This window comes from Podarcis liolepis (assembly GCF_965112155.1).
Source record: "Podarcis liolepis genome assembly, chromosome: 15".
In the NCBI taxonomy this organism is placed as follows: domain Eukaryota; kingdom Metazoa; phylum Chordata; class Lepidosauria; order Squamata; family Lacertidae; genus Podarcis; species Podarcis liolepis.
Genome location: NC_139566.1, coordinates 43,312,385 through 43,338,197, shown reverse-complemented (window position 1 = coordinate 43,338,197; position 25,813 = coordinate 43,312,385). Strand labels below are relative to the sequence as shown.

General features: G+C 45.0%; 2 protein-coding genes and 1 long non-coding RNA gene across 4 annotated transcripts in view; 1 reads left to right on the top strand and 2 right to left on the bottom strand.

Moving 5' to 3' along the window:
* The window catches only part of LOC310694063, a 132,519-nt gene that overhangs the window by 2,956 nt on the left and 103,750 nt on the right, over positions 1–25,813 (bottom strand). The gene's annotated exons all lie outside the window — the stretch shown is intronic.
* Positions 1,691–19,608, bottom strand: P2RX7 (purinergic receptor P2X 7). Its single transcript, XM_083476714.1, has 13 exons — positions 18,764–19,608; positions 13,995–14,127; positions 12,932–13,003; positions 11,864–11,936; positions 10,446–10,542; positions 9,692–9,772; positions 8,042–8,171; positions 7,447–7,583; positions 5,755–5,848; positions 4,104–4,169; positions 3,874–3,990; positions 3,390–3,488; positions 1,691–2,267 (listed from the first exon to the last, which is right to left on the bottom strand). Exons 1-13 carry the CDS (start codon positions 18,886–18,888, stop codon positions 1,767–1,769), a joined length of 1,725 nt encoding a protein of 574 aa, XP_083332840.1. The 5' UTR covers positions 18,889–19,608; the 3' UTR covers positions 1,691–1,766.
* IFT81 (intraflagellar transport 81) overlaps positions 20,703–25,813 on the top strand; it is a 51,224-nt gene continuing 46,113 nt past the window's right edge. The window contains exons 1-3 of one of the 2 annotated variants that reach the window (XM_083476690.1): positions 20,703–20,875; positions 21,724–21,887; positions 23,760–23,863. In XM_083476690.1, the coding sequence (XP_083332816.1) occupies positions 21,744–21,887; positions 23,760–23,863 (248 nt within the window). In that variant the 5' untranslated portion in view covers positions 20,703–20,875; positions 21,724–21,743. Of the gene's footprint in view, positions 20,876–20,976; positions 21,234–21,723; positions 21,888–23,759; positions 23,864–25,813 lie in introns of those variants that run through there. The other variant, XM_083476691.1, reaches the window with a different exon arrangement.

The following is a 25,813-nucleotide window of genomic DNA, read 5'->3' as shown; positions in this document are numbered from 1 at the left end:
TGCCATTTTAAGCAGCTCCTCTCCAGAGCCAGCCCTTTCACGCCGCTCATCTTCCCTCCGCCACCGCCACCCTGGTGCTCCTGTGGACCAGATAATCAAAATCCTAGCATTTATTAATTTCTAGGGTTTAGGGGTCCCCTCCCCAAAAAAATCTATAACGGTACATTACGTCTGGTAAATGAGTCACTATAGCCACTAGAGAGCTGTGAAAATTTGTGTCCCAGGCTTTTTAGACTCATCTACTCATGTATTATCTGAAACCCAAGGGGCACATTGGTTGCCAGATGTGAAATATATTGGCATCATTTTCAACTCTCCTGCCCCACTATAGAGGGAAAGCAGCAGCACAAACAAAAAATCGCTTGGACAAGTGGAAAACCACCGGGACCCCATACTTTCTAGGCACGGGACAAGGAGAAGTGTGGATGAGCTCAAGGATAGCCCAAACCAGCACAAACAGGTCCTGAACAGCCTCTTGTGCGTTTCTCATGAGATGTTTCGTGAGACCTTTTGAGGACATCATAGGAGGTACTTAGTGGTGGACACACTGGCATCCATGGGCACCGTGCTGGAATTCCCTAAGAAGGGAATGGAGAACACACAGGAAGGAGAAGTTTAATTTTCCCCAGCTGAGATCCCAATGAGAATCAGCCCCACCCCCAAGAGCATGGCAATTAGCCTCTGCCAACACAAAAAGCTAAGGATAACTGCAGCACACAGGGTCTTTGTCTGGGTTGGAAGACTAAACCTCCTTTTCCTCTGCAATGTGGTCCTGCACCGGGTATTTTGCTTTCAAAAACCCAGTTGTGGTTGCTTATTGTGTCATTACAGCCACCTTTCCCTACTCTGATGACCCCAGGAAGTTCCAATCCTCCTTAACCAGAAGGTTTGTGGTCCGAAACATTTGGAGGGTACCAGGTTGAGGGAGGCTGTGTCAAAGTCACATCTCGTTTGGCTCTCAGAAAATAGGTTTAGGGAGACTGAGGCTGACACCTTGCTTGACCTGTGGTTCCCAAAATCTGCTTTATTCTCACCTGTGACCCGCTTTCATCAGCATCTTCTTCTCTATTTTGGCAGAGGCTACCAGGAGGAGGAGGAGAAGCCAAATGGCTTTTCAGTTCAAGGGTCAACCAGGAAGAAATATGGAGCAAACCCGTTTGCTTATTGCATTTATAGCTCACTCTTTGTCCAAAGAATTCAGGGCTGCAGAATATGTGGTCCTTCCTTCCCAAATCATTTTATCCTCCCAAGAACCCTGCAGGGTAAATTAGGCTGAGAGAAGGTGACTGGCTCAAAGTCATCCAGTGTGAGCTTCGTGGCTGGTTGGGGATTTGAACTCGTCCATCACTCTAACCACTATACCATGCTGCTCTGCAAGTGCTGACTTTGATTAATTGGAATGAGAATCATAGAATCATAGAATCATAGAGTTGGAAGAGACCACAAGGGCCATCGAGTCCAACCCCCTGCCAAGCAGGAAACACCATCAGAGCACTCCTGACATATGGTTGTCAAGCCTCTGCTTAAAGACCTCCAAAGAAGGAGACTCCACCACACTCCTTGGCAGCAAATTCAATCTTGGGACTGCAAATTCCAGCTTACAAAATAAGAGTTAAAAATTTATTGAGATTCTTCAGTCTTTTCGCAAGCACAGAATGGCAGGATTGTTGAAGAGGTGGGGTTTGGGGGGTTGCAAAAGGGGGCACTGCCTCGCCCTCTGTATCTGTTCTGTCCCCAAAGCCACAGTGCAGAGTCTCCACGGTCCTCTAGGCCTTTTTCACAAAGCCAGCGTATTCACCGTTCTCGCTGGGGAAAGCATCCCGGATTTTCCACCTGCAGCAGTTGGGGATCAGAGCCCTTTCTTCCAGGTCCTCCTCCCCAAAGCGCCAGTGAATGTACTGCTTGTAGGCGCAGTGCCGAAACTTCCTGTTGCATGCCTCCCCATTCAGGTCCAACAAGGGCTCTTTGTAGAGGAGGACAAACTTCAGCATCGGCCGGGAAAGGACCAGGCGCTCAAACAGATCGGAAGTTGTGATGCAGGCCCCATTTTTCCTTCGGCAACAGAGCTGCTCCCAGTAGCCCTTGGCTGGGCGACATTTCCCACAGCTGCACCAGGCAGGACGCTCACAGGAGGAGGAAGAAGACGAAGCAGGTCCCCCTTGGCTCTGGAGGGGATGCACCTCTTCAGAGTCCCCAAGAAGAGACACAACTTCATCCGGATGTTGCAGCTGGATTTTGGCAGCACGCATAAAATCACCAGTATTTCTCTGCAATCAAATAAAATCAAAATTTATTGGTCGATCAAATACAGATTATAGATGTGACGTTAACATATGAGAGTGCTGGAGGTGAATTAGTTAAACAAGTTACCCAATCAGAACCCAAGGGGTGGAGTCAGAGGGACTATAAAACCAGCTCTGGGAGGGGCGAAGGGGTAGTTCGTTGGGAGTTGGGTGGTTGGTTGGAATGGGAGTGATTTGGGATAGAGTCTGTGGATAGGTTGAGTTAGTGTAGAGAAATAAGCTGAGTCAGGATCAGTTAGGAGCTAGAAGACGAGTAAATATCTGACAGGTGGTTTAGTGAGTGAGAGCAGGTAGCGGAAGTTATAGGTCTGGATAGGCAACCCATTATTGTAATTGACCGATACCGTTTATGAAACGACACACTTGTTAAACTGCAATAAATAAACAGAAGTTTATGTTCCAATTTAACCCTGACTAGACTCAGTATTGTCCCAGGTAGGGCCTGGGTGGTGGCAGCGAGAAATCAAGTGGTGGCACAGGGATCAATAGGCGGTGAAACCTCCGGGGACCCTGTGTGATCGCCACAATAGACAAAAAAAGGGGGGGGGAAGAGTAAGCCAATGGATTTTAGCATGCAAGAAAAGTTATTAAGAAAAGTATAATAAAGCACATGTAATAAAGCATATATAATACATATATGTGTCTGCATATAGCTCAGTAGGTGGAGCATGAGACTCTCTGTTTATACACTCACACACACAAAAATGTATTTCTGTACAACTTTTTAAAACAAAGAATAATCTAAAGTGGGAGGTTTCTGTCTCCCCCTCACAGGCACACTAGAGAAGGAAAGCGTGTACAAGTTCAAGGCTTGCTAAGGCTTGTTTTCCTAATACTAAACTATGGTTTAGCGCAGTCTACCCCAAGCTGGTGCTCTCCAGATGTTTTCAAGTATAGCTTCCATCAGCCCCAACCAGCAAGGGACTGACTGATGGGAGTTGTTGTGTGAAACATCTGGAAGGCACCAGGTTGGCGTAGGCTAGCCCATCCTCTTCAAGCCTCTGAAAACATTTCACCTGTTCACAAATCTGTATGTAGGCACAGGCAGACAGGTACACCCATATAAAAAGGAAGACCCCAACTCACGTGAATAACCTCGCCTTTAACTTTCTGTAGGCTCGTCCTCAAAAATTTGTCAATCATAAAGATGTGTGGCTCATCAACAAAAGTCACATAAAGTAGAGTCTGCCCAACAAAATAAACAAAGACATTTTATCAACCCAAGTGTTTCACTGAATGAACTTGTTATTTCAGATGTATTAACAATAGAAGATATAAGATGAGGTCAGGCAGCAATTTGTTTGAATCTTACACTTACCACTATGGCTTGTTTGGACCTTTCCAAATTATCATTTTTACAAAGCAGAAGCAAAACCTCAAAAAACTCCCCCTCCCAGCTGTGTCGGAGGTGAAGAGAGTAGGACAAGGGGAGACTAGGCACACTCATATCTCACTAAACCACAGTTTAGTGTGATGTCCAAATCCAGCATTTCTTTTCTTGCAGTAAGGTGAATTCCCTAGCTGTATCCATAAGTGGCTGCAGGATGTTGCAATTAATTGCATTTCTTACCCATCTTGGTCCCGGCACCATCTCACACTTTTTCTTGATGTAATATTCTTTCACTGGGTTGTACTTGAAGCAACGGCATGAATATGAAGTAATGAGAAAATCAACTACAAACTGTGCCTGTGAAGAAGAAAAAAATCCAAGAGAATGCTGATTCAATTTTTTTAACTGACGCAATTTGTGCTGAAATCATCTTCCACCCAAATGACAAGGGATATAAAACAGTCTCTCACCAGGCCAAAATAGGAGAGTGCGGAACCAATATATACCAGGAGCTCAAAGAAATCAAACCGTCCAGCCTTTGGTGGGGGTCAGGGTTGGAAGACAAGGAAACAGAGAACAAAAGAGATTATTGGTTTTTCCCCTAAAAGACAGTAATTAATTTTCACCCCTTTTCTCTGAGAATGGGGAAGCCTCAGCATCTGTTTCATAGATTGAGTCAGGCCTGCTTCTAGAAAAAGGATGAGGAGAGAGCACTGAACCAGGGCACAAAACTGCAAAATTCAAACAAGCTACACTCTATTTCAAGTTAGAAATTAAACTGGTAAAAAATCAAGTAAGGTGAATAAAATAATAAAAAATTAGTGGCATCCAAAGTGTCAAATATGAGCACATGAAACTGCTTCCTCAGGTCCACCTAGCCCACTTCTGCCAATTCTTTTCCTTTTTTAAAAAATAAGTGTTTATATGCAACAATAAAATGGTACACAAACAAACATACACAGAGAAAAATTCAAGATGTGAAGTTCTTGGACATGCTGCATATTCAGAATACATAAAAGTATCTATGAATTTGGTGTCTGGCTCTTCTGTCCCTTACGGGGAACTGAATCCATCCACATGCCTGCAAGCAGAAAGAAGACAGCCATCGCTGACAACAGAACCATCAGCATCCACACAGCATGAAGCCCATACCTGAAGAGGATGCAATGGTGGAGAATACTCCATGTCAGAATGGTTTATAAAGGTGACAAAAGTTTTGCCAAAGAGCATGTTTTGAGCATGATCTTTTCGCAGAGTAATAATGTTCCACACATTATTGCAGCATACAGCAACCTCAAGATCAGTTTGTGTTTTCCCCTTTTGAGGAACTGACAATTCTGCTGCTGTGGCAAGAAAAACGAGCAGCTCTTCGGATTTTATATCCATGTTAGGAGGACCCTCAAATCCGCCACCCCAAATTTTTAAAATTTAATACATACCAAAGGAAACCCAAATGGTGGATAAACTGCTTCCTAACACAAAGTCCTACTAGCTTTCCTTCCCATGAAAATAGACACAGATGGCAAAAGGTTAAGTCCCCTCCCCACACTGCCACAACGCTGGTCCAGATCAGGCTTCCACTGCCTGCTATTCACATACAAACAGTGCTTTTTTCTAGGGGGACGCAGGGGTACCCATACCCCTAAACATTTTGTGAATCTTTGTACTTTTGTCCATTTACTGTACAGTGGACGCCGTGCGGGAGGCACGTTCGCAACCCGCAGCGCAGCGTCTGCGCATGCTTGGGCACTTCTGTGCATGCGCAAAGCATGATATAGTGCTTCTGTGCATGCGTGAGCGCCCAAACCAGGAAGTAACCCATTCCGGTATTTCCGGGTTTGGTGCGGTGCACAACCCGAAAATGCACAACCTGAAGCATCTGTAACCCGAGGTATGACTGTATTTATTTTTCCTGATTTGAACTATAAAATGGTGATTTTCTTGAGTCAAAATGAGAGTAGCCCTAAACATTTTTTTAAGAAAAAAAAGCACTGCATACAAATAATAATTTTAAAATCATTCAATTGCCAGTGATGTCATGCATAATCTGGCCTTCAAATTCCCATTTCTCTGACATGATCGAAAACCAGCAACAGGAAGTCAGGATGAGTTTCCTTTTACCATGCCGAACACGAGGATGTCGAAGCGAATGCCATAGGCTTTGATCAGGGTTCGCTCTTCCTTCCCACCAGCCTGCTTGTAATACTTTGCAAATCTGCAAGGACCAAACAACACAGTTGGACACGGTATTGTAAGAGCAGTTTGGATGATGTGAGCATTGGCCTGGACTCCAAAGAGCGCTGGAAGATGGCTTCCTTCCTCACACAACACACCTGTGTGGAACTTGCAACCCCCATCACACTCATTATCAGACCCCAGAACCCCAAATCCTCTCTCTGCAAAGAACACAAAGGCCATTGCAATTTGGCTTTCCGTACTCTGTTAGGCAAGTTCTCTGCCCACAGTACAGCACACTCTGGTGAGTCATCGGATTACCACCCTGCCTCGTACTAGCTGCTTTTCTCCTCACAGCATAAATGAACTTTGATTTTCCGTTGTGGGATCTCCAGTCACTGGCTCAGGCATGCTTTACTGGGGAAGAACAGAGCTAAGCTTCTGTTGATGCTTCTGGCAAGGTTATTTTGGATTCCCCATGGGAAACTTCCCGTCCCCAAAGTAAGGAGCCCATTCTGATGTGTGGATTTAGAATGTCATGGAAACATGGGGTGCAAATCGTCGTGGGACTATCCTGTGCAAGACCCACAAAATTACCCATTTTGTAAGTAGGATATATAAATTGCCTAAAGACCAACCTTCCCTGACCTGGTAAAACTCCCCTCAAGGCGAGCCATTTTGCCCTAGAGAGCATCAGGCGTGGGAAAGCTGCAATAGACTGTCATATGAGGACACACCTACCACCCACTCCAGCAGCCCTCGTTCTCAAGTTCTGGATGGGACAAGAGCACACTTCTTTCCAGCTCTCTGGTCCAGTGAAAACTGGCAGTCAGAAGAAAGTTTAAAAGAAAGTTTTAAGCAAAAATCCCTGTAGCTGCTCCTTCTATGGCCAATGGAACCACACTGGTTTCCCCCTTGCTGCCCTGTTCTTCCTGGGAATCTGGAGTGCAGCCTCCCAGTGACCGCCCCCCCCCCCCGCCTCCCTCAGCCTACAGTGCAGGCCAGGATTGGCTTCACTCTCTAGCACCAAATTGGGAGTAAAAGGGGAAGTGGGGAAGTGTAGCAGCAGTCAGCAAAGGGACTGTCATGAGGCGGAGAGACATCCTGTGTGCTTTATCAGCATGACTGCGGTAGGTGGCAGATGACTTTGGTGTGAAAGGCCTTTGGTTTTTCAGAATTGCCAAATAGTTGAAATCCCCAAATAAGCCCATTTCAAAATGCACATTATAAGAGGGAGGGGAAATCAATGTTTTAAAAATGCATGCAAGTCAAGCAAATTTGCCTTGTTTGGGATAGGTTTCTCTGCTGCTAGTCTTGGGAAAACAAAAAACAATGTAGGAAACTGAAGCCCTATCTTGTTGTGGCATGGGGAGAGCCCATTTCAGCCCCTCTCTGGCATCACCTGTGCTGTTTCAAACCTTTGCAGCCATGAGACCTAGAAACTAGAAATATTTAGAGTATGGGGGGAGGAGGAGAAATAACTAAAAGTGTTCAAGATGCTAAATTCTGCACCCAGTTGCTGGCTATGACTGCTGGGAGCTATAGTCCAGAACACCTGGAGGGCACCAGGTTGGGGATGGTTGCAACACAGCAAAGTCTTCAAAAGCATGTTTTACCTAAAATTACAAAAAAAATTACCTAAAATTGTTTCCAGGGTACAAAGCTTCATTTGTTTTTTTGTCATCCAGACGCCGGAAACCATATTTGGGTTCGCAGCGGTGAAGCCACTTGTCCAGGTTGCAATCCCAGTTAATTTCGATGCCCACGATGCCACCCTTGGGAGAGAGAATAAGATGAGTACTTTTAACACGGGGCTGATCATCAACGGGGGTAGGCACCGTTGTGCTCCCAAGCTGGTGAAAGTGAGCAGTAGATCAGACCTTGAAATAGAAATAAATATTTGGTCCTTATGCCAATCAGCTTCCCAACCGTCTCTTCACAGACTGAAAGTTTATCAAAAGGAAGGGAGAAATAATTCAGCTTGCCCTTTAAAGTGCATATGAAGAACTTCCTTTCCCTCAAATGATTCTGGGTACTGTAACTTGATTCTGGGTACTGTAGCTTGTTAAGGATTGTTGGGAGTGGTAACTAAGTGGGTAAACTAGAGTGCCCAGAATTCTTTGCGAGAAAGGATTTGCTTTGAATGTGTTTCAAAGGTATAGTCTGCACACAGCCAAGTGAGCAGGGGCATAATACAGACAAGCCTTCTATAGCCAAAACAGATGGCACAGACCTGAACAGCCACCTCAGAGAAGTTCTCTCCTGATGCTCGGAGAATATCTCCCAGCCGGAAAATTGGACAATGCGGAGCAGTGTTCTTGTTGTATGTGCAGGAAATATTAAAATCCGGTGAAATGTTTCTTCTGCAGAGAATGGGAGGGAAAGTAGTGTTGTTTTAATTTTGCAGGCAACACAAAATGAATTGTTTATGGTAGCTGGGCTGACTTCACCCAGTGTTTATAAGAAAATTAAAAAAAGCTGGGGGGAATTTCTATCACAACAGTTTTATTATGCTTTTCTTATAGTACCGCTGTATTTACAGCACAACTCTACTGGAGGCCAAAACTACACAATATGTCATCAGCTTTGTGAATAAACCCACAAAAGTTACTAGCCTGCAAAAAGTTTTACTAGTCTGCTAAGAGGCCTATATGGAGGCACAGGCCACTTGGCAAAAAATGTTTGCAGGCTAGTAATTTTTGTGAATTTCAAAAAGCTGATAACGTATTGGTGCAGTTTGGCCTGGAGTAGGATAGTGGTGGATGTAACTTTTAGAGGCAGTGGCTATGTTCAGACATCGTGGTAAGCCATAATCCATGTGCTACTGCACATTGCCCAACCACTCTCCTGGCACAAGCAGCAAACCATGGCCTTTATCTTAGCATGATGTCCAAGCCGGCATCCATGGTTTGTTTTGCAACCCATGATCTGAAGCCAAGTGTCCTGGCCCCCACTCAAAACCAATTAACAGGTTTCATTGCTTGAAAGTGAAGAAGTGGGTTTTTATTATAGTGGTCTCACAATACAAACTCAGTGGCTAATAAAGAGCAGAGCCTGGCAAAAGAGTAACAGCAATATGTTCATTAGCAGGAGTCAAGGACCAGGAGTCTGAAATTTGCAGTAAGAGTTCCACGACAGCCCAGGAGCTGCAAACTTGCTTCAGTGAGTTTCCCTGCCTCCCCACCGTGTTTTCAAACAAAGACAGCAACTGATCAGCTACTTGAAATAACAACTGTCCCTGTGGGAATGGGGGGGGGGACAATTTCCTCTTTTTTTATTGATTCTCTCTCTGAGAAACAACGCTAGACCCATCTTCCCCTTTGACTCCTCAGACCAAGTTGTGCCCCAGAGGCCTCCTTATCCTTTGCCTGCAGGGAAGGAGCAGCCCCCAGGACTCCCGCCTTGTTGTGTGTCTGACCACAGAGAGGAGAAATCATCAACAGGGCTGTGCGGCATCATTTTCTCCCCACCCTGGCCATTCAAGTCATCCTCCTCAAATGCCTCCTACTCCTGGTCTGAATCCGAAGAAGGAAGGATGACACCAGGTTTTGTTCTTTGCTTGGCCACTGTGCCTTGCTTGGAGCAAAACAAACCATAAACATTGCTTTGGCAGCAACAGTCAGCTGGGGCAGGCTAGTGGTTTGCTGATTTTACTTGGGTTAGGGAAGGAGCTCAGCAGGAGAACTGGAGCTGTGTGAATGAGCCCACGGCTCCATCACGTAAACCAGGCAAACAAGATGGTGGGCAGGTGAGCCCTAGAGATGGCTCCAGCAAGTCACACAAGCACAATTTTAAACAGGCACCCCAACATTGCTCCAGAGGCAATAACAGTAAAAACAATTTACCGGAAACGAGGGCAGTTGAAACACATGTCTGCACTTACTTCGTATAATTAAATTTCGGGAAGTGAATGTTGTTTTTTATCAGCACAGTGAAGTTTTCAGCACTTCTCAGAATGGCAGGCCTAAAATGAGACCCCAGACAAGAATGAAAGATCTCAAAAAATAAAGTCCCATTTATTAAATATCATATAGTTTAATAACAGTATTAGCTGGAAAGCTGTGATGCATTTGAAGCTGAATGGGGGGAGGGAGCCCCAGGATCTGTGAATGGGATTCCTCGCTGTTTCTAGAGTTGTAAATATATTTGAGTGGCTTTTATCAGTATCAGCAGGAATGAGACAGTGTCAGGGGCGCACATGCTGAATACAGTAAAGGGGAGGAGCTTTAACCTGAGGGCCACATTCCCTACTGAGCAATATTCCAGGGGCCTTATGCCAGTGGTGAGCAGAGCAAGAAGCAAAAGCAGGTGAAGCAATGGATGTAAATTTAACCCTTATGTGGTAGGAGAGCTTCTACACATATTCACACATCTCTCTCACCTAAGCGAGCAAGAGGAATGATCAGAGATAAGAGGCTGCTGGATCAGGCCAACGGCTCACCTGCTCCAGCATCCTGTTCTCACGGTGGCACACCTGTTGCAGGTGCCCATTTGAACCAAGGTCAACCAGGGGGTGACCCAGAGCCCGTGAGGGACGTGGCCTGGGGACGTGACCAAGGGCCAGGCAGCCCCAGCCTGAGGCCCCTCCTCCTCGCAGTAAAAGGGCGCACAGACTGCTATGAAAAAACCTGTCTTACTCCGGAGCCTTTTTAATTGACTCCACGGGGCACCAAGCTGCGACCTCACATGTTTTGATGGTTGTGTTGTAGTTCACACACTTGCCGGTCTGAATCCCTGTAGAGAGAAGAAATCAGCTTTCATTTATGGAATATAACCTTGTTGCTAGTTGAGGTTTTTAAACTGATTTGCTTTCATAGACACAGATTAGGAGCATTACAGGTAGGGAAAATATTATGGCACAGAATAGAAGAATACAAATCCAGATGTCATAGCAAGGCAGCCACTACTCACACAAACTCCACACCAAGGGCAATCTCTGGGACACGTCACAAGCTGTTTTCTGGCCTTCTTTGCCACCCACAGGAACTTTGATACTGCCCATGAAACGCCAGGATTTGAAGCTTATGGTATGTGGTTTGTAAGAAATCTATCTATCTATCTGTCATCTGTGTGTGTGTGTGTGTGTGTGTGTGTTTTTACAGTGGTACCTTGGGTTACATACGCTTCAGGTTACACACTCCGCTAACCCAGAAACAGTGCTTCAGGTTAAGAACTTTGCTTCAGAATGAGAACAGAAATCGGGCTCCGACGGCGCGGCAGCAGCAGGAGGCCCCATTAGCTAAAGTGGTGCTTCAGGTTAAGAACAGTTTCAGGTTAAGAACGGACCTCCAGAACGAATTAAGTACTTAACCTGAGGTACCACTGTACAATCCTTTTGTAGGCAAAACTGAATCCAAAGTAGGTTACAATTGACAGGCAGGTGGCCATCAAATATAGTCAGTAAAGTAGCCTTCACAAATCTCCCCTTTTTCATAGGGGCTGATGGAACATATGGAAGGCTGATATAAAATATGTTAAAGGCAAGTGGATGTCTAATGAATTCTTTTTAAAAATGCATGTGAAGTTACATAACTCCCAGTTTCCAGATCTTTTGACTATAAATCTGTGAGGTAAAGAAATGGCAGTCTTACCTCATTGTCAGGGACAGTGGGGAACCCCAGTTTAAAATCCCTGCCCTAAAGGAATCTTTGTGGCAGCTCCTTTGAATGTGATTTACACACTGAATGTATGGCAAAGAACCTGCACAACCTCACACTTAATCCTATGCCCTGTCTTGAACAAATCCCATTTATGGGCCTTTAATCTTATTTTTGGCACATCACACAGTGTGACCGTACCAATTAAATGTGGTAGCCCGTATATTTAACCAACTAGCCTTTCTTAATCAAGTGACAAGTAAACTGAACATTTTATCATCAGGTATGCAGTCATAGTCGCCTCAAGTTTAAGTTGCTGTTGCAGTAAAGTTTCATTATTGTTGGCTGTAAAATTTGTTGAACTTTGTAAATTAAACTTTGTAAATAAAAATTTAAAAAGCAACCAGCTTTTCTTTTACTTTTTTCTGCAGCATATTACAAACATTAAACCCACGTACCATTAATCTGAGGGTCCATACGACCTTTCATACAGCTCTTGTCGGTAGAGCAAACAGCTTTGGCAAGGGGAAACTGAGCAAAAGGAAAGGGGGAAAGGAAACATACAATATGTGTTTTAATTTTTAGCATTGCATATTCATTTCAGACCACGCCAACAGAAGCCAGAGCCCTGGCTGTGAACACACTGTATGTTTAAAAACAGACAGCTTCCTCCAAAGAATCCTGGGAACTGTAGTTTACCCCTCACAAGGCTACAATTCCAAGCACCCTTGACAAACTACAGTTCCCAGGCTTGGTTGTATGCTGTCCTACTTTGGTCCGTCTCACTCTCAGCAAGGCCATTTTTCTTTTTATTTGTATTATTTAAAGTGTTGGCGCTGACCTTTAAAGCCCTAAATGGCCTCGGTCCAGTATACAACACACCTTAGTTTCCTGATAGTAGGTTGTTTTAAACTGTTTTCTATATTGTTTTTTGTAACGTACCCTGGGACCTTAGGGTGAAGAATGAAAATAATAATAATAATAATAATAATAATAATAATAATGCCATCATTAAAGAAGAGCAGGACTTGAGGATTGGGGACCAATAGCTGTGGGGTAAAGAGCTATACCAAAGCACTAGGTTCCATTAAGCCCTGCTCAACATCACTTGAAACTGCGTATTTCTGTCTTCCTGGTCATAAGGACTAGGAATGTCATTTCATTTTCCTATAATGAAATCTGAGATCCTTGGTCTGCTGAAACCTGCTACACCAGTTACCAGATTTCATGCCTGAACAGAAAAGTTACGAAATGTGCAGAACAAAATGCAGCCCTGAATGTATCTTGCCAGTTGCCAAAAAGATTCAAGCTTAAACAGAGAATGCAAAGAACAAATTCTGGACTAGTTGTTGCAGGTTTTTTGTTTCTCTGAAATCTAACAAGGTTGTGATGGGAAAGATGAATCAGCACCTGATGATGTAGGATCACCATAGCAATGAGACACTAATTAAAAAGCCTTCCGTTACAGAATATGGCTTATTTCCCTCTCCACACAGATAATAACATCACTCACAAAATTGAGTTACCTCAGGGCAAAGTCCCTGGACTTGGTTCTCTGTCTTGATGATATTGGTTAGCACAAAGAATGAATTTATTCCCTGCATACACAAAAAAGGAGGCAAAAGAGAAAGAACAACTGATCAAAGGGGGTTAAAAGCGGATCTCTTCAAAAGATTGTTCCAGGGGGGCGGGGGGGAATCAAAAGCCACAAACCCCCAAGCCACACAAAGAAGGCAATACATTTATTAGGGACCAAGCAAAATATCATAAACCATCAGGATCAACAGCTATGGAGTTATCTTCTTTTTCTATATGAACGTTCAACTACCGTATTTTTCACTCCATAAGACGCACCAGACCACAAGACGCACCTAGTTTTTGGAGGAGGAAAACAGGGGGGGGGGGGGAATTCTGAATCTCAGAAGCCAGAACAGCAAGAGGGATCGCTGCGCAGTGAAAGCAGCAATTCCTCTTGCTGTTCTGGCTTCTGGGATAGCTGCGCAGCCTGCATTCGCTCCACAAGACGCACAAACATTTCCCCTTACTTTTTAGGAGGGAAAAAGTGAGTCTTATAGAGCAAAAAATACAGTAAGTAAAATAAAACTGGGGATGGGAGAAGACTGTCTGACAGTGGAAGATGTCTGCCTCAGAACATGGAAGGGGTTTTTTCACTGAAGGTATTCAAGCACAGGCTGAACTGCCATCTGTCTAAGGAAACATAGACTGCTGCCTTATGCTGAATGGCAGCGGCTCTCCAAGGTTTCAAATGGGCGTCACTCTATGCCCTACATGAAGATGTGGGAGACTGACCTACAGTCTTTCCCCTATACCAGGTGTGGTGAACCTTTGCAACCCCATGTTGCTGAAGGGCCATAGCCCAGTGATCCTTTGGAGAACGGCTGTAGCTTAGTGACAGAGCTCCTGTTTTGCGTTCAGAAAGGTTCCAGGTTCAATTCCCAGCATCTCCAGGCAGGATTCGTAATGCACACTCAAGGTGTGCCCAACCTCGGCTTTATATCCCAAAGCCGAAAAGCAGTCACTCAGGTCACTGAAAGCAGGTTGCTCCCTGGTCAAAGAGTTGAGACATACCTGGATAGGGAGAGTGTACTCCACTGTGTCCCAGATCCTTGCTTCAGTCTGAGAAATCCCTTTCACTTTTGTGTGCACTGAGCTGATGACGGAGTCCTTCTTCTGATAGCGTCTGTCAGCAATAAGGACAACACTGGAGAGACACAATGGAAAGGGTTTGAGGTGGTGTCCCTCCGCCACCCCCCATGCTACAGCACTGCCCTGTATTATGCAAACCCAGAACAAAGATACTGCCCACAGAGGGTTAGAAATAAATTGTGCCATTTTGATGACCAGGTCTGCTAAAGAGATGGTCGAGTGGAGGGACAAGTCAATTTCTCAGTTCCTGTACCACTATGAAAATTCACCTGCCAATGAATGCTTCAAAGTTACAGGCATTCTATCCATCTTTTTTTTAATGGTAGTTTTATAACATAATGTACGTTTTGTGTGCGCGTGATGTGTCTTTTAAAAAAACCCTTACCTGCGACACACACACACAGCAGGCATGGCAGATCTGTGGGTCTCCAGATGTTGGACTCCAACCCTCATCACCTTGGGCTATTGGCCACCCTGTCTGGGACTGATGGGATTTGCAGTCCATCAACATCTGGAGGGCCACAGCTTCACCATTTGTTATTCTTGCCATAAAGCAACACAGACCCACCACTCTATTTACTACATTGAGAGTGTCCCTTTAAGAGTAGCTGGTTGTACATCATGGCATTCATCACTTGCGTGGGTGGGAAAGAAGGTCACACACCAAACTTACAAAGCTGTGCTTGTCTGAAAGAAGGCTCTTCTCTTAGGGACTCAGAATGCCAAAAGTTATATGCTCAGAAACAAATCTACATTAATATGTGCAGATCAGTTTAATGCAGTACTTTTCAATGCAAGCAGGAAAAAATTCCCAGCTCTGGGGTCTTTATTTCCAAGGCTGTGTGATCCTAACCTCAGTTACTACAGTTCTGTTTCACTGATTAAAATGTTTTAGGGGTTACTATGTAAGACTATATACCAGCTGTTGTTGCAAATGCAAAGCTTTCCACTTCAGTGAAAAATAAACAATAAAGTCCTTCCCCTTAAGTTCTCTTGTTGTAAAAATAAAATCCTAATAGCACAGGTTTAGAAGACCAGTTTAGTAGGTTTTTTCTGTTGTCCTACACGTTACTTATGAGTTCCCCTGATTTCAGTGTGACTTACTCTTGCAGCAGTTGTGCACTCTCAACTGCAATCCTACGCACACTTAATAGGGAGTAAATCCCAGTGAACTCAGTGGAACTTTACTTCTACATAAGCATGCATTGGATCAGGCTGTGCAGAGATCAGCAAGCTGGCAAAGTTAAATCCAATGTATTTACTTGTACATTTAAAGCACATTTATGCTGCTTTAACTGTCATGACTTCCCCCAGCAATTTCCAGCTCCCTTAACAAACTGCAGTCCCCAGGATTCATTGGGGGAAGGCCATGTGCTTTGAATATATGGTGTGGATATGACCTAAAGTCCGAGATGGAGCTATAAGATCAGACAGTCCCTGCCTGAATCTCTGGCCCCATTTTCACTATACTGTACATTAAAAAGCAGTGTCATATTAATATCAGCAGTCATACCTCCCCTCACCCAAAGAACACTGGGAAGTGTAGTTTGTCAAGGGCACTGACCAACTCACAGACCTACAATTCCCTGAGTACCCAGGGAAGAGTAAACCACTCTGGGAACTGTAGCCCTGTAAGGGGAACTCTTAGCACCCTTGATAAACTACAGCTCCCATGATTTGGGGGAGGGGGGACCATGCCTGCTTAAAGTCATATGATAGTGCCAGGTGGGGCCTCAATATTTGGCAAATTGTTCTCTCAGTGTCCAGTTTAGTCCATTCATCCCGTGTTTGCAATAAGAGGAAAGTGCGGCAGTAATAACAATGAGTTGGGACAGTACAGTTTCAACTAGACCAACACCCTGCTTAGTGCAGGTTCTGCTATGCAGGGTGCAACAAAAGCATCTCTGACAAATGTCCATTCACCCTTCTCCTGTCCTTTGCCATCAAGTGAAGGGTGAAAATTTTATTCCCTAACCATTTCCTTTGGGAGCAACAGAGAGCAAACCTGCTCCATGTTCCACATGACAGTCCTTCAGACCTCTGAATATTGCTATCATGCATCTCCTCATCTTTAAGCTAAACATACTTAGGTCTTTCAACTATTCATTGTACTATGGGGATTTCCAGAACCCCCAAACCTCCTTTGGGCATGCTCCAATTGTCCTTCCTAACATGTGGCACCCAGGACTGGAGCTTGATCAGTGCAGAACAGAGCAGAGTCATTACTTCCCATGATCCAGACATCAAACATCTGTTAACACAGCCTAAGATTGCATTAGCAGCCTATCTTATAAGGTTGTTGTTCTAAAGATTACATTATTACATGTGAGCTGCTTTGAACACTTTAAAGCCCTGTATAAATAATGTGGTATCTTGTTGACATCCATCTGTCTCAAGAGACAATGGAGGAGAGACAATGGAGTGCGCCTCCAGGGGGAAGAGTTAAACCACTGTGTTAGCAGCACCAAAGTGACCTTCCCGGGGTGCAAGCCTGCGCAATGTGTATAGAGGTCCTGGGCTGACCAGATGACAAGATCCACCTCTTAGCCTGGTTCATATGGTCCAAAGGAAAGCAGAGCAATACATTTGACACCAGCTTGGATGCAGGACTTGCTGGAAGGAGGTGTACAAGGCTCAGTTAAGGAAAAAATAAAGCTTGACACTCTGGATTTGTGTAGCATTTACTCCTGAGCCTTTTCATCTCCTGAAGATGTCCCACAAGGCAGCAGAAGCTTAGGAGTTTCCTTCTCCTAGATGGGCTCCCTTCCCAGGTGGACGAGCCCCATCTGCCCCTCACTTCCCTCTACAGCATGTGCAGAAATGGCGCGTGCATCTGCTCCATCCACCAGAGCCTGTCTTTGCATGCAGGCGAAGTCCCTCATTCACCAAGGGTTTGAGACCCATTGGCTACCCTCACCTGGTTTAGCCAGCCAGTCGAAGCTGTTCCCTGTACGAGGCCCCGGGGTTTTGAACCAAAATAGCCATTGTAAGGGAGAATGGTCAGTCCTCACCACAAATTTCCTACCATACAGATAATAATGAAAACGTCCTATGAACTTTACAACTGCCAGGAGTTCTTTCCTAGTAGTGCAGAAGTTTATCTCTACAGTATTCAGGCTCTTACTGAAATAAGCTATGCTTACTTACTGAAATTGACTATGCAAAAGCCTTTGACTGTGTCGACCACAGCAAACTATGGCAAGTTCTTAAAGGAATGGGAGTGCCTGATCACCTCATCTGTCTCCTGAGAAATCTCTATGTGGGTCAAGAAGCTACAGTTAGAACTGGATATGGAACAACTGATTGGTTCAAAATTGGGAAAGGAGTACGACAAGGCTGTATATTGTCTCCCTGTTTATTTAACTTATATGCAGGATTCATCATGCAAAAGGCTGGGCTGGATGAATCCCTAGCCGGAATTAAGATTGCCGGAAGAAATATCAACAACCTCAGATATGCAGCTGACACAACCTTGATGGCAGAAAATGAGGAGGAATTAAAGAAACTTATATTGAGGTTGAAAGAGGAGAGCACAAAATATGGTCTGAAGCTCAACATCAAAAAAACGAAGATCATGGCCACTGGTCCCATCACCTCCTGGCAAATAGAAGGGGAAGAAATGGAGGCAGTGAGAGATTTTACTTTCTTGGGCTCCATGATCACTGCAGATGGTGACAGCAGCCACGAAATTAAGAGACGCCTGCTTCTTGGGAGGAAAGCAATGACAAGCCTAGACAGCATCTTAAAAAGTAGAGACATCACCTTGCCAACAAAGGTCCGTATAGTAAAAGCTATGGTTTTCCCAGTAGTAAAGAAGGCTGATCGCCGAAGAATTGATGCTTTTGAATTATGATGCTGGAGGAGACTCTTGAGAGTCCCATGGACTGCAAGAAGATCAAACCTATCCATTCTGAAGGAAATCAGCCATGAGTGCTCACTGGAAGGACAGATCCTGAAGCGGAGGCTCCAGGACTTTGGCCACCGCATGAGAAGAGAAGACTCCCAGGAAAAGACCCTGATGTTGGGAAAGATTGAGGGCACAAGGAGAATGGGACGACAGAGGATGAGATGGTTGGATAGTGTTCTCAAAGCTACCAGCATGAGTTTGACCAAACTGCGGGAGGCAGTGGAAGACAGAAGTGCCTGGTGTGCTCTGGTCCAGGGGGTCACGAAGAGTCGGACACGACTAAACGACTAAACAACAACAACTGAAATAAGCAACAGGCTTCTCTTGTCCTGCACATTCCTGTGACAGTTCAGCCCTCATATCATAAGCACCGGCATCTGTATCTAAAACGAATAGTGACCACCTTTGCCTCTTGGCAGCTACAAGGAGTCACAGGTGAGATTTGAGTGCAGGGTGGGGAATGTGGTATCACTGACAATTAATATTGATTAAATTTATACAGTTAACATGCTTTTGTTAAAGCAGTATCTTATGAACTGTCACTAACATTTTTACCAGCTTTACTAACTTTCAGACAATAGATGGAACTACTTAAACAACTCTTGGATATAGTTTAACTGATCCAAGTAGACAGAGCAATTTGCACAATTCAACCCCAGCCTTCCTTATCAACAGCTAGAGATGTAAATCCCATGGATTTCACTGGAGAGCTCTTTCCAAGGCTTCCAACTTTCCCTGTTTGTTTTCCCTGCTGCCGTATCTGAACTTTTCCTGTTCTACTTACCAGACATACATGAAGACGACAGAATGGATGGCCCACTTGAGGCTCCCGTAGTAGACACTCTGAATGCGCACAACCTTGTTAGTTTCATATTCACACACATTCTTCAAGCTGCAGCACCCGGCCATGGCGGAGGAACAAAAAAAGCCTCTTACAAACTGCACCCTCTCCCAGACAGCACTGCCGCTGGTGTTTCTGGCCACCCACACACTCACAAAGCAAAACCACTCCACTTAAAGGCACAGTAAGAAAGCCATGCAGGGAAGGAGCAAGTTAAGATAAATCAAAATAGTCACATGAGCTGTAACTCAGCTGCTGCGCAATCACCTCCAGACTGTTATTTTGTGGGAGGGATTCAAGTGTAGGTTTGAACAATTAAAATAGATTAAAATGCTCTGTGGCCTTGGGGCAAACCAATGCACTTAACACAAACACTTTTTTGCAGTTAGGAAATTAATGGGGAAACACATTGAACAGTAGGGGACGGACAAATTATCAACAGATGAATAAACACCCCACAAGCAAATCAGGTAAACATCATTGTATAACTTCACCACAAACAAATCAAAATGAATGCAGATTAGAAGACTTCTGCAACTTCTGGAGTGTTGGCAGATCTGTTTATAGCCACACACAGCTTTTCTCCTCCGCACCCTTCCTTCCTTCCTCCGGTCAAGCTATTTAAAACAATAGCAGCAGCATTTGTCTGATTTCCGTTTCAAACCGTTCTGAACTTGAGCTAGAGCAGGGTAGTTCAACTTTCCATACCAAGTGGGCTGCAAGAGCACTTTGACATAACCGCATACTGCCTTGTAGGGGGGTGGAAGCCAAAACTGGACAACCCCCACCTCCTCGCGCTACCTTCCCGGAGCCAACTAAGCAAGGCACTGGGCTTTAGGAAGGAGGCACAAGGCTCTGGCAGGACCTTGAGCAGCAATAATTACACACTGAGGCAAGAAATTCCTGCCAACTTAGCAGTTTGAAAGCACATCAAGTGCAAGTAGATAAATAGGTACCACTCCGGCGGGAAGGTAAACGGCATTTCCGTGCGCTGCTCTGGTTCACCAGAAGCGGCTTAGTCATGCTGGCCACATGACCCAGAAGCTGTACGCCGGCTCCCTCGGCCAAGAAAGCGAGATGAGCGCCGCAACCCCAGAGTCAGTCACAACTGGACCTAACAGTCAGGGGTCCCTTTCCCTTTAAGGCAAGAAATACTCTCCCTTATTATTTCAGTTTTTGTTATTATTTGGGATCTTTTGACAAAGGGCGGCATATAAACTGAATTTATTATTATTATTGTCATTACAGGGAACCAGGCAGAGGGCCTTCTCGGTAGTGGCGCCTTCCCTGTGGAACACCCTCCCACCAGATGTCAAAGAGAACAACAACTGCCAGACTTTTAGAAGACATCTGAAGGCAGCCCTGTTCAGGGAAGCTTTTAATGTGTGATGTATCACAGTATTTTAATATTCTTTTGGAAGCCGCCCAGAGTGGCTTAATTATTATTATTATTATTATTATTATTATTATTATTGCAAACCTTACTGTTATTGAAGTGCTAAGTAGAAGTGGTGTTCCTACCAATTCTATTTTGACTGTGACATTTGCTGTAAACCGCCTTGAGATTTATAGCTTGAAGCAATAAACACTCACCCCGCTCCTTCCCCATTATTATTATTATTATTATTATTATTATTATTATTATTATTATTATTATTATTATTATTATTATTATTATTATTATGGGGCGGCATTTATCGTGCAGCAGCCCCCCACTGCCGCCTCTCGCCCTCAGCGGCGCAGACTGAGCGCCGACCATCCGGGAGACACTAATCTCTTTCTCCCGCTTCCCGCCTCCTTCGCCTCGCGCAGCCGCAGTCGCACGCTCCCGCCGCAGCCCCCGCCTCTTTGCCCTCGGGTTTGGGGGCGTGTCTTCCCGCTCGAAGCACCTCGGCTCTTTTCCGTCCACGCTGCCGCCATTTTGGTCACGTGAGCGGAACTGCCTCCTCCTCCTATGCAGCAACGGTACCCTAGCAACCGTTACCAAGGGCCCCGGCACGAAGAGGCGGGGAAGAGGTGGCCGTTTAGAGGGGTCGTTTCGGGCGAAGGGTTGAGGTAACGTGGGGGGTGTTTGTGGGAGAAAAGAGCGGTGTGGGGAAAGACTGGCTAATCCCTTTGGAGAAGGCCGGTGAGGGAGGGGGGAGGACCCGGAGGAAGCAAGGCAAGGGCTGCCATGGCAACCCGCGCTTGCCCCAGTTTAGGGGAAAGGGGTGACTTGGGGGGGTCGCTCTGGCATCTGGCGGGGCGAATCTCCCCCTTGAGGAAGGGGAGGGGGCGCGGCTCCTGCCTCTGGCCCCAGGAGATGGGATCTGTTACCGTTTGACTCCCTTTTGAAAGCTCGGTGCTGTAGAAGCAAAGGTGGAGAGACGGAGCTTGCAGCCAGCACTTTGCCAAGAAAGGGAGAGGAAGAGAGGTCTGCATAACAAACAGGCTGCAGCAGAGTTGGGCCTTTCCCCCGTGGGCGGGTGAAGGGGACTCCCTGCAACGTGAATGTGAATTTTCCCTTGGTATAGTAGGCTGATTTCCATGTGTGTTGCACCACTCTCGAATAGAAGTGGTGAAGTGGCTTCACCAGTGTTCATGGGCACATCCCAGCCAGAATGTGAGGGGCAGGCCCTCCAGAGAAGGGGGTTTGGTGTGGGGAAGAGTCTCCGGGCCAGGAGTGCTAAAAGTGGGAAGAAGGTGGTTTTTTTATTGCATTTGCAGCAGGGCAGTTTTTTGTTCATCTTTCTCTCTAGAGGTAGGCTGCTGCAACACCAAATATTTCATCTGTCAAACCTACAACAGAAGCAGAATGCAACACCCCCACAACCACCCGTCTGAGGTTTTAATTTTTAAAAAATGTTTTTGCAGTGATTTTTTTTTTATGCAAGTTTCATGAGGCTGCTTTGTCTCTTCTGCAGATAGCTACAAGAGTGCCACTATGAGTGACCAGCTAAAATTTATTGTTGAGAAGCTCAACAAGGAGCCCTTTAAGAAGAACTTCAATTTAATCACATTTGACTCATTGGAGTCAATGCAGCTGTTACAGCTGCTAAATGATGTTCTGGGAGAGATTGACCCAAAGGTAAGGATGGGAAATTAAGATGTTGAACTACAGGTGTCAAGAAACTTGCTGATTATTAATTTGTCTCAAAGGTTTATATCCCGCCTTTATATCTAACGATCCTCAAGGTGGCTTTCAGTAAATTATAATAATACATGTATCTTAAGTTGCCAGGCTGGTGGAAGGGGCCAGACAAAGTGTGTTCCCCATTGGCTCTGCAATTCCAAGGCAACTGGTGATGCTTAGCGTTCTTTCTCCCAAGGATGGGGTAGCAAACTGTCTGCAGCTGCTAATTCTCTCACCAGTGCAATGGATGGCACTAAGTTTTGGGACCTAACTTAGTCATCTTCATTAATTTCAATGGGTTTACTCAACCAAGAGTAAACTTGGTTGAATACTACCCCAGAGTCAGAACAAACCAGGATCTTGAACCAACTTCAGACTGTGGTTTAAGATCATGACCTATTCTGAAATTGCTAATCATAGTTTCCAAGAATGGGAAACTACAGTTAACTGAAGACTTCCTGGCTTACTGTAGCACACCAAGAAGGGAAGAGCGAAGGGGCACTTTCCTGTTTCAGCTTATTAAACAGATTTGATTGCCAATGGCATATTTATTCCAGCATTCTTTTCTCTTAGTGGCAAACAGATTCCTATAGAAAGCCCCCAAACAGAACTTGGGTACACTAGCTGTTTCTCTCTTGTGTTCTCCTGCAACTGATGCTTGGAGGCACACCACCTCTGATACTAGAAGTAATATAGATATCATTATACAGTGGTGCCTCGCAAGACTAAATTAATTCGTTCCGCAAGTTTTTTCTTCTTGCGAGTTTTTCGTCTTGCGAAGCACCGTTTCCCATAGGAATGCATTGAAAATCAATTAATGTGTTCCTATGGAAACCGCTTGCCAGGCTGCACTGCAAGCCTTCAGGACAGGTACGGGAACAGAGGGGAAGGGGCGCAGCGCTTCTCCTCTGTTCCCGGGGCTTGCGGTGGGAGGAGGGTTTTTCCTTCCCACCGCCAACATTCAGAACAGCATTCTGAATGTTGGCGGTGGGAAGGAAAACCCTCCTCCCACCGCAAGTCTTCAGGACAGCCATCTGAAGGCTGGCACGGGGAGAAGGTCTCTCCGCCCCACCGCCAGCCTTCGGAGGAGCCTTCTGAAGCCTGGCGGCAGGAGGAGGTCTCTCCGCCCCACCACCAGCCTTCGGAGGAGGTCCGAGGACAGTGGGGAAGACGCGCTGCGCTTCCCCGCTGTCCCGGAGATTTCCCTATGGGCTTTCGTCTTGCGAAGGAAGCCCATAGGGAAATTCGTTTTGCGAAGCGCCTCCAAAACGGAAAACCCTTTCGTCTAGCGGGTTTTCCGTCTTGCGAGGCGTTCGTCTTGCGGGGCACCACTGTAGCTTTATCCTCCATGAATTTGTCTAATCCCCTTGAAGAGCCATCCAGGTTGGTGGCCACCACTACATCTTGTTGTTGGATATGGCGCTCTGATTTGACCTGCCTTCTGTTTCTAGGCGTGACTGACCAGTCCCCCATGATATCACCACGATCCCCCAATAGCTTCCAGAACAACATTGCATTGAAATGCTTACCTTTTAAAAATGTATGCAGCCACAAATTAATGGATAAACACTCTGGGCACATAAAAAATGAAAAGGTCAGAGCCAGCCTGCCTGCCTGAAACTTGGGGAGGGGGAATTGAGTTGCAAAGCTTCATGGCATGGAAGATGATAGTGGCCTGGATGAAACCTGCCTAGTTATATGTGCAACACCTCACTTAGGAGTTTCAACAGTTCACTAATCGTTAATTAAAATCCATTCTTCTTTGCTTTACTTGTGAAATGAAGCTTGTCTTGTTTATTATGCCTTGGTTATTTTAAAAATTTTCAGCAAGTTGTTGACATTAGAGAAGAGCTTCCAGAGCAGACGGCTAAACGGATGTTGAGCCTTCTTGGCATTCTTAAATATAAACCTCCAGGAGGCACCAGTGACTTGTAAGTATTTATGTCCTGTTGATAGTTGTACAGTACAGCCACTGTTGAAGCTATCTGAACCTGTAAAAAGACATAGAATTAACATACAATCAGTTCATCTTGTCACTTACAGGAGCATCTTATTGTTAACCTAGATGTCATGCCTTATAGCTCTGACTTGGTTGCCTATTTGTACTAAATGTATTTCTTATCATCCAATCCTTGAGACATCTCCACTTTAAGAGTGAATGTGTTTCAGGGAGTACTGTCAATTGCTTAAAAGTTAGGTATAAAGTTGAATTTAGAATAGTCCACACTGAATGTGGAGTCCCTGAAGGTGTGCTTTCTGTTAACCTTCCAGAGGCTGCAAGCTTATACACATCTATGAGAAAATATGTCTAGTTGCCTTTCAAATATTTGTGATATGTTGTAACTTGCTCTTTGTTGCTGTATTCCTTGTTTATTCAGTAGTGTCTTTTCCTGCTACTGGGCACTAGAGGGTGCTATTGCATTAATGTTTATTGTGTGTCAGGTCCCCTATCCTGTAGGTTTACATTCTAAAATAGAAAATGCAGATTCAAATGAGCAAGGAAAATATAGTGCTCCCTAGTATAATCTTACTAAATGCCAGCTTACATCTATGTGTGGGACAAACGGCTTGCCTTTGGCAGCCAGTCAGATGATGGATCTGGTGCAGAGGCCTTCTTTTCTCATTTGTATGATTCCAGGGGAACGACAATATCAGACTCATTCGTGGTGTGGCCATTTGATACAAATAAGCAGGTCCCAACACTCATGGATGCGACTACGATGCATTTAGATTACAATTTGGTGGCTGCCGCTCAGAGCTTGATTGTCTGTGTCCCATGACAGGCAAAGGTGATGGAGGAGGATAGGGCTTTGAGAAGGGGGCAGTAAGGACTAGACACTGGTAGCACAGAAACAAAGCTGCTTTGCAGGAAATGTAGAATTTTTTCAGAGATGGTGGGTGGTGGCTGAGGTGATGTGCGTGTGACTTTGTGTGGAATGGACTAAGATGGGAGAAGTAATCAAGGCAGAAATGGACTTGGGATAGGGTCAGAAGCAAGCTGGGCCAAATTAATAGGAGCCTAGAAGAGGCCAGACGGAAGAGTTGGAAAGGCTTGACCTCAAGTGGCCTGCAGTTTCCCTGAACATGCCGCAGACCAACCCATAATACTTACTCTTTACTACACGTTCTTATGCACCTCTTTCCTTATTATCCATTTTATTTTTATCCTGCTTTTATGAAATTGCTCTTTCTAGTTTGTGTGTGTGTTTTATTTTTACTTAAGCTGCCTTGCTAATGGATTGGAGAGCAAAATATAAAATTTAATAAATGAATCCTTCCCTGGTATTCTTCTTTCCTTTTCACGGTTTAATAAAATTTGAAATTCTGCAAATTTTGAAATCTATAAACTAAAAAGTTTATCGTTCTGGTTAAGAAAATTTGTGGAGGTTTGTTCTTACCACTGTTGTGTAATTGCAGATTTTATTTGAGCAGTTCTAAAGGTAAAGGAGCAGTACTATAGTAGGTTAGAAGCCCGCGTGTAAGCATTTTACTCTGAATTAAGTCTTGCGATGGTCAGTGGTGCATGCTTCCAAGAGCTTGCATTGAAGATAGTTTGGAACTTACAGTTACTGCAGAATGCTGCTACTTGGTTGCAGAGTGATATGCCAATTCAGAGTTTTGTTCTGCCCTGGCTGAGTTATTAACTCCTGGGCGCAGTTTAAGGTCTTGTCATTGACTTATAAAACGCTAATGGCTCAGGGCCCGTATACTTGACAGAGCACCTCTTATGTTGATGGACAATGCCCAAGGAACAGGGTAAAGGACCCCTGGACGGTCCAGTCGAATTCGACTATGTGGTACAGTGTTCATCTTCTCAAAGTTTCCTTCTAGGTCCTGTGGCCAGTATGACTAAACCACTTCTGGTGCACAGAACACCATGA